A 7,259-nucleotide genomic window follows, 5' to 3' on the forward strand; every position below is an offset into this window, starting at 1 on the left:
CCTTTTGATTAAATCTATCATAGAGCGTTTAGGAAATAGTAGAGATTTTGGGAAGACGTAGGGTTGTCACGATATCATTATTAAACCAGATTAAACACACTCTCTTGAAGATCGCCCTTGTCGCGTAGGTCTAGTGCTTCTCCCTTTTGAAGCCTCTCAACATAGCACTCACCAACGAGACGGTGGTAATCGGCTAGGGCAAGAGCAGGACTTTCCGTAGGTACTAGTTTACACGGTTTTGGCGTCTTCTTTCGAAACGGGCTCCAACTCCTCAAAGGACCTTTGAATTTTCTGACTAAGCTAGCGGGAGGGCCCGGATCCAGGTCCAGCCACGCAGGGCAGTCATCTCCTTTCGTAACTTTCTGTACAACGAAAGGGGTTTTTCCACCATACAGTACGCATACTTTGTCTCCAACTCGTGTAATTGGCGGTCCACAGCCAATGTACCCTGTTTCAGTGACAAAAATGGCTTTGTCAATCTCGACATCGAAATTGAAACTCAGCGCCATTGAATACTGTTTTTCCAATGCTTCTTCGCTCGAAATACCTTCCTCAAAAGGCCACTTCTCAACCGCTGTGTTCAGAGGAGCAAATAAATTGCTGAACCTCGGAAGTGTGCCCGGCTCGTTTTCTTTTGCGTATCGAAGGCCCACCTCCCAATACGCAGCAAAATGCTGCCCGGCCGACCCTGCTCCGGGCGGCCTGCAAATAGAACCCTCCGTAATAACTCTCGCGAATGCTTCCCCCAGAAGCGGATACTGATTGCTGCCAAGAAACCGCCATGGAGGATCACGAAGGACAGCCTTCCACGTTTTTACGACAGCGCGGAAAACGTTCAAGGAAAACATCGGATCATGATCATCACGGATGTCGATCAGATGGGTGTATACCTTTGAAATCCTATCGACGACTATGCCTTTCAAGGAAAGTATGCGGTCATCTTGTGATTCTACGATATATGGTTCGGTACCGTATGTTGTTCGGAAAGCAAAGTGGTACATGCGCTGTACGATAGCACAGTTGCTGTGGACTTTATCCCACTTCGGCACCCAGGAGGATTGTGTCTTGTCCCAGGAAAAATCTCCATCGTCATTACGCTCATGGCGTACGTAACTTAAGATATGTAGTGTCGACTTGGGTCCCCAGGAGCCGGGCATTTCGATGCAGTGTCTTGCAACGTCGCGGAATACAGCCTGCCAGTCTCGAGCGTAGTCGATTCGTAATCGCGGGTATCTCTCAGGCGTTAGAGATTCAATAGATAACCCCAATACCGCATAGACTTTGTCGTGTGGGATAGTAGAATTGAATCTAGATATCTGATCCAGTCTGCGCATCAATGGCATTGCTTTCAACCTGCGGCATGTATCAATCATGGAGATATTACGCAATGTGTCGAGGCCATCTATGTTGTCTGGGTAAGCGTGAGCTATGAACCAATTTACTGCTTGTGAAAGTTGGCCCCAGCCGAGTCTTGCATCCTTTCCTACCATTAGTAGCGTATAGTCTACACCTGATGCTTCCTGGATGATCCAGACGCGACTGAACCATGGCCTGCTTAGGAACTTGCTCAAACACTCCCATTCTGGAGCACCCACCTCGGGAAGACCAACCGTGCTGGGGTCTTTAAAAGCCAACGTGTCCGTCATCCTACTCATGAACATCTTGTAATAATCCGGTTTGCCGACCATGTCCTTATCCCGTGCAATTTTGTGGGCTTTTTTTTAGGAAAGATATAGCCTTGACTGCAACGGCGACTTCATTCTTGCCATCTTCAGCTCTGTCCATTAATGCATCGCCCAACCAGACGAGCACTCTTCCACATTTTGTATACACATCCTTCATGCGCATAACCTGAATATTTTTCTCTTCGACGTCCCGCTGGTTGATACATAGAGCATCCACCCATACAAGCTCTGCTGCCTCCGTATTTCTGACTCTCCGCAAAGCTGCTTCTAGATTCAACGTCACTTCGATTGTCTTGCCGTCCATCTTGATCCGCTCTTTGACATCCGTGTAGCCCCACACATAAGACAGTGCGTCGAAAGCGCCTAAGTGTTTTTCCAATGAAACGGTCACAAGCTCGCACTGTATTAGGTCGCATTCGGTACAGGTAGATGCATCCCTGCAAAATTCTTCGCGCAGAATTTTGCCCGATTCAATATCCTGCACGAAACCTGCCTTGAACATGCTTTCAGTAGTGCCTCTAGAGCCCCCCTCTTCGCAATCGTTTCCCTTATCATCTTGGTGGTGGGGGCCGCTCCCGCCGGGAATAATCGTAGGTAAAATCCGCAACAACCGGATTTGGTCGCCTTGAAGAGGTGAGTAGGCAGGCAGAGAAACGTTGTGTGCCCTGCAGCTGTCGTCCCTGCATCACTCACAGCACGATTGAGACGAGATGGACATGTTGACGATTTGTGTCCTGATTACAACTGCTTTGCTGAACTTATATGTGTTCCGGTGAAGATGGCTGTACTGCACCAACCCTCACCGGCTATTTTGGGATGCGATTTGGGGGCCAAGACTGCCTCTGATAAGTCAGCCCAACACGATCATCAGCAAAGTGTAGCGAAAACCCAAATTCCAGCGATACAAGATACAATCTATTTTGTTTCATACAATGTGAAAAGTCTTCATATAGAACTGCGTGCCCTTCGTCTCGTCTCGTAGCCTTGTAGCCATGTATTCGTGATCATGATTCGGGTCAGCTTGCAACATCCTACTCATCTTTGCGACAGCCCGAAGCATGCCCATTCCATCCATGATACCATGCACGTATGCCTCCCCAATCAGCTCACAAAGCTCGTCATTTCCGTTTCGCGTTCGAAGCAGTAGCGGCACTTGTCCTCCCAGCGGCACGCAAAGGGTATCCCCAACCTTCGATTGAGGTGGAAGCATACAGTACATCCCAGCTGCAGTTTTGCCAAAGCGCCAGCCTATCAGCAACATGTTTTCTTGAGGTATATCAGCACCCTCCGAGACGTCTGCATACCAGTTGCTTTGTCTTAGATCCTCTGCATTCAGTCGTTTATCCGCACGACGATCTGTTACGATGGTTCGCCAATACGCCGAAACAACACTTTCATGTTGTGAGTCAGACCATGGATACAGTTGTAAGATTGCATTCTGCTGTTTCGTTTCAGGTGGTGCCCAAGTGAGGACATCACGAGTCCACCGGTTTCTTGGAGTCTCGTTCTCAGATACGAGAGTTATCGGGCTGACGAATGCAACTGAATCAACGAAGATCCCAGCAATCAGTAGTCCAAGTGACGGAGTAATTTTGCACTGACTGACTTGCAAGGCTTCCATACTTTTCATAGTACCACATGCGTTATACTTCGACACTCCTGCAACAGAAAGACCAGAGATCTTAGCACCCTTGATGATGTCATCTGACAAATCAGGAATCCATGTTGGCCAGTCCCTTCTGCGAGGAATCAAAAGCACTTCCTGAGCGATGCCATACTCATGGCTGATAGGTTGTGGTTCGAGGTATTGACTTTTAGTGACACAATAGCTTGTGTTGTGAGATAAAAGCCCGATGTTGCCCTGTGCAAGGCATGTTCTAGCGAAGTCAATCGATAACTGATCCATCGTCCTTTTGTAGTCAACACCCAAGTCTTTTCCGTCGGTAGTGAGACTTAGTACTGCATACACTTTGTCTCGCCTATCAGTCGCTTCCCAGTCGAGAAAAAAGAAGAAAGTGGTGAGCAAAGACTTGGAAAACAAAGGGGTCGTTATTTCCGGTGGCATCCGGTACATACGAATGGTGCTCACTTTGCCAATAACTTCTAGAAGCGTTCCTAGCTCAGGGCCTTGCAAGTCGATCTTTCTCAGGACTTCGCAGTTGTTCTCAAGTACGCTGTCAATACAATTCCAGTCCACTGTATCCTTGCCACACACGAGGGTAAATTCGGGCGATAAGATCAATTCTTGAATGATCCAGACTCTGCCCCATACGACAGGATGTAGGAGAAGACTCTTCAGATCATCCCAGTCTTGGTCTGAGAAGGCCGAGAATGTCGTGCTTTCCGTTTCAACCATCGACCTACATGTCTTATCATGGCCGCTTGCACCATGGCCTTGGATTTTCACGATCAGTCTCATTGCTCGGCTGATCTGAGAATTCTCTGGTCCAAGCCATAACAGATCTCGGGCACAGTTTTGATAGATCTGACCCATTATCCGGACCTGCTGACTTCTCTCAACGTCGTCATTTTGATCTATACAAAGTGCATCTACCCAAAGAAGACGCCTCCTGTCAGGTAGTCGCAAAGCTCGCAGCGCTTGTTCCAGGTTGCGCGTAACTGGCCATGATAGATATGGAGTCTCATCGGATTGTGGTTCGTCCTTATATTCAGTCAAGCGGACGCAAATTAGGGTAGTGTCATTTGGATCTCCCCATCTGTAAGACAAGGCTTCGTATGCTGTGTTGGGATGTTCCGATCGATTATGGACATGGCATTTGATGTTGGCACCGAAGTCTCTAGAAGACTGTAGAGCCAGCACACGGAATTGACGATCGGCATCCTCCAACTTGGGATACTTCAAATTCATCGTATTTTCGTTGAATGTTGTGTTGGCTGCGTCGCTCTGGAAGAGAGTAAGCTGTTAGAGGATACATTTTTTTAAGTAAAGACTTGTAGTAGACTTTGAACCCACTAGTATTGCAGTTTGGATATCTTGCTTTGATTTATCATTGGTGGAATTTAAGGAACGTGTGTTTACCGAGCAACCCGATGTTTCTGCAGGTTCTTACCGTAAGCTTTTTTCTTATCTCCTCTTCAGAAACCCTAGTAAAGAGCGTGGCATTGTTCTCAGCTGAAGGCTGGGAGGCAGGACGGCGCGGCAGAGATAAGGATGAGCAGAAACTACGCTAGCTGCGGCTATGACTTGTTCCTTGTGTTCAGGCATCGCCCATTCGCTGCGCCTCCGCCCTTTCATGCAGCCACAAAACCAATTCGCCACGACTGAACAGCATGGGTCTGGATTCGCACCGCTTGTCCTTGCTTGTTAAATATTGAGTGGTAATGGCATCGGTCATGCATTCAGCCTCGGTAAAATATCAAAGCGATTACGTTTCACTGCATGTGATACAAGATTAGCATACTTGCTAGGACTTTGGTATTGAATAGTATTGCATCAATTGGATCCAATCAATTACCCTTGATTCCTTCGAGAAGCTATCTGATGTGGACGTCTCGGGCAAGGTCACTGCACACATGTGAGAACTCGCTTCCTGCCATTGACTTACTGTGCAAAGGCCGATCAGTATTGCAATAATTATGTTTGACATAGTTTTTGATAGCTCCGCAACACCTAATGTTGCAGTAAGTAGAAGGATGTGTGAGCCGAGACAGTGAAAGAGTGTTACGTATGTGCAGCTCGATCTGGTTGTCGATTTGTACGCGTAGCTGTACGTAGATGCGAAGGTTGGCAGCAAACAACCCTTTGTATGCTGCTACGGTATTGATACTCATGTGGGGCTTTTTGGAGATATCGAAGCGCAAACGCTTTCCATAACTAAGGGCAGCAAACACTATACTCTCCGAAGCGACGAAGGAGGTCACACGCATCTCTTCGCTGATACCTGCTGACGCGATTGCCAATATGTTCTCATCTCGATACCACAACGATGGTTTGACTTGGTTGTGACAGCAAACCTTGGCTGGAGGCGACACAGTTGTTTTATTCGAAAATATAATTTGCGGGTCATGTAAAGCCGGGGTAACATTCGTCCTGGCTACACTTGTACATATATATAGTCTCCCGTCACATACAGAGACAGGCTGCTTTCAGCCATAATAACATTTCTCTTCACCCACGCGAGACACGCGCGCATCACTGATCATGCCTACTCGCTTTATCGCCCTACCGCAGAGTATTTTTTTCCAAAATCTTTGCGCAACTCTTTCACGATGATTATGCAGCTTTTCACCATCTTTGAAGAGTGTGTCGCGCGACCAGATGTCTTTCCGAAGAGTTCCTTTTTCAGGAGATCACACTGACGGGGGCGCGAGATGGTGAGAGAGCATTTCTGCAAGGAACGAGAATGGCGAATGAGTCGGCAAGCGATAAAGTACAATATGTTCGAGTCAAACCTCCCCAGCAGAGTTCTGCGATTTTTCAAGAGCTTGTAGGACCACTAGTCGACTGCTGGGATCATTTCGCGAAGTTAAAAAAGATGATATAAGTTCTACAGAACCGTATTAGGGTTATAGAGGCTAAAACATCACAAATGGGAGGCCCTACATCCTCCCCCACCTTCGTTGCAATCACTCTTGACAGATCGATCCAACCTGCGACTTAAATACGTCAACAATGATCGTGAACCTTATGTGATGAACAAGTTTCTTCTATCATCCGCACAACTGCACCACCTAGACTTTACTGCTCTTACAAGCCAACCACAAGCTGTTTTCTGTTCAGAAGTGTGCAAGTTGAAACGGCGCTTACTTCAGGCCCACAACCTGAAGATATTATGTTTGCGAATGAATGTCGCTTCCATGGCACCGAGCGACGACTACCAAGAAAGCCCTGTCAATCTTTTGTTTCGAGACGGTGATTTATTTCCAGCGCTCAAAGAGTCAATCTTAGACCCAATGCTCCAGAATTACTTTCCAACTGTACAGCACTGCCAGATATGGTCACGTTGCATGGATTGGGGTCAACTACATACCTAAATTCCAGCCGCAGCACCCCGAAACATCCCTCTCAAGCCTTGACAGGACGTTTTGCACAGCTGAAGATACTTAAATTTGGCTTCTAAAAAGACTATGGGGCTGCCAGCGCCCTTTGGAACTCAAGCATTGACATGGAAGTTCTTGAGCGATTCATAGATTCAATCGATGCGCTGAGAAATGTGAAAATGCATAGCTTGGATGACGAGGATATGCAAAAGGTACGACCTGAATTGCTATACCATCATGGACGCAGTCTCCGAAGTTTGGAGGCAGATCATGCGAGGAGTGTAGCATGGGAACCTGAGCACTTTTATGATTTAGTGGAGACAGTTCAGACGATAAGGATTTTAGATTGCAATGAAAATACAGAAAAAGCAAGGGAAAGATAAATTGAGCGTGTGACCGGCCGAAGAAGCTACGTAGAAGAAATGGGCCGTCGCACGCCTGAAGAAGCTTTTTATCAGCTTGAGCCCCCAAAAGCATGGTACCGTGTCCGTGCACCTCATGCACGGATTCATCTCGTGCACGCCGAACACCAAACGCGCGTCTCAGCGTCATAACTTCAACGCGCTATAACTC

The 7,259-nt window shown here is 47.3% G+C and overlaps 3 protein-coding genes across 3 annotated transcripts; all 3 read right to left on the minus strand.

Moving 5' to 3' along the window:
* Nucleotides 1–80: 80 nt before the first annotated feature.
* COCMIDRAFT_9611 (uncharacterized protein) lies at nucleotides 81–1,661 on the minus strand (the record flags this gene model as incomplete). Its single annotated transcript, XM_007694760.1, has 1 exon — nucleotides 81–1,661. One exon carries the CDS (start codon nucleotides 1,659–1,661, stop codon nucleotides 81–83), a length of 1,581 nt encoding a protein of 526 aa, XP_007692950.1.
* Nucleotides 1,662–1,692: 31 nt separating this feature from the next.
* Nucleotides 1,693–2,187, minus strand: COCMIDRAFT_9612 (uncharacterized protein; the record flags this gene model as incomplete). The annotated part of the gene is made up of 1 exon (XM_007694761.1): nucleotides 1,693–2,187. One exon carries the CDS (start codon nucleotides 2,185–2,187, stop codon nucleotides 1,693–1,695), a length of 495 nt encoding a protein of 164 aa, XP_007692951.1.
* Nucleotides 2,188–2,610: 423 nt separating this feature from the next.
* On the minus strand, nucleotides 2,611–4,554 carry COCMIDRAFT_9613 (uncharacterized protein; the record flags this gene model as incomplete). Its single annotated transcript, XM_007694762.1, has 1 exon — nucleotides 2,611–4,554. The coding sequence occupies one exon, from the start codon at nucleotides 4,552–4,554 to the stop codon at nucleotides 2,611–2,613; it is 1,944 nt and encodes a 647-aa protein (XP_007692952.1).
* Nucleotides 4,555–7,259: the final 2,705 nt, after the last annotated feature.

The sequence above is a fragment of the Bipolaris oryzae genome (genome assembly GCF_000523455.1).
Source record: "Bipolaris oryzae ATCC 44560 unplaced genomic scaffold scaffold_239, whole genome shotgun sequence".
Lineage (NCBI taxonomy): Eukaryota > Fungi > Ascomycota > Dothideomycetes > Pleosporales > Pleosporaceae > Bipolaris > Bipolaris oryzae.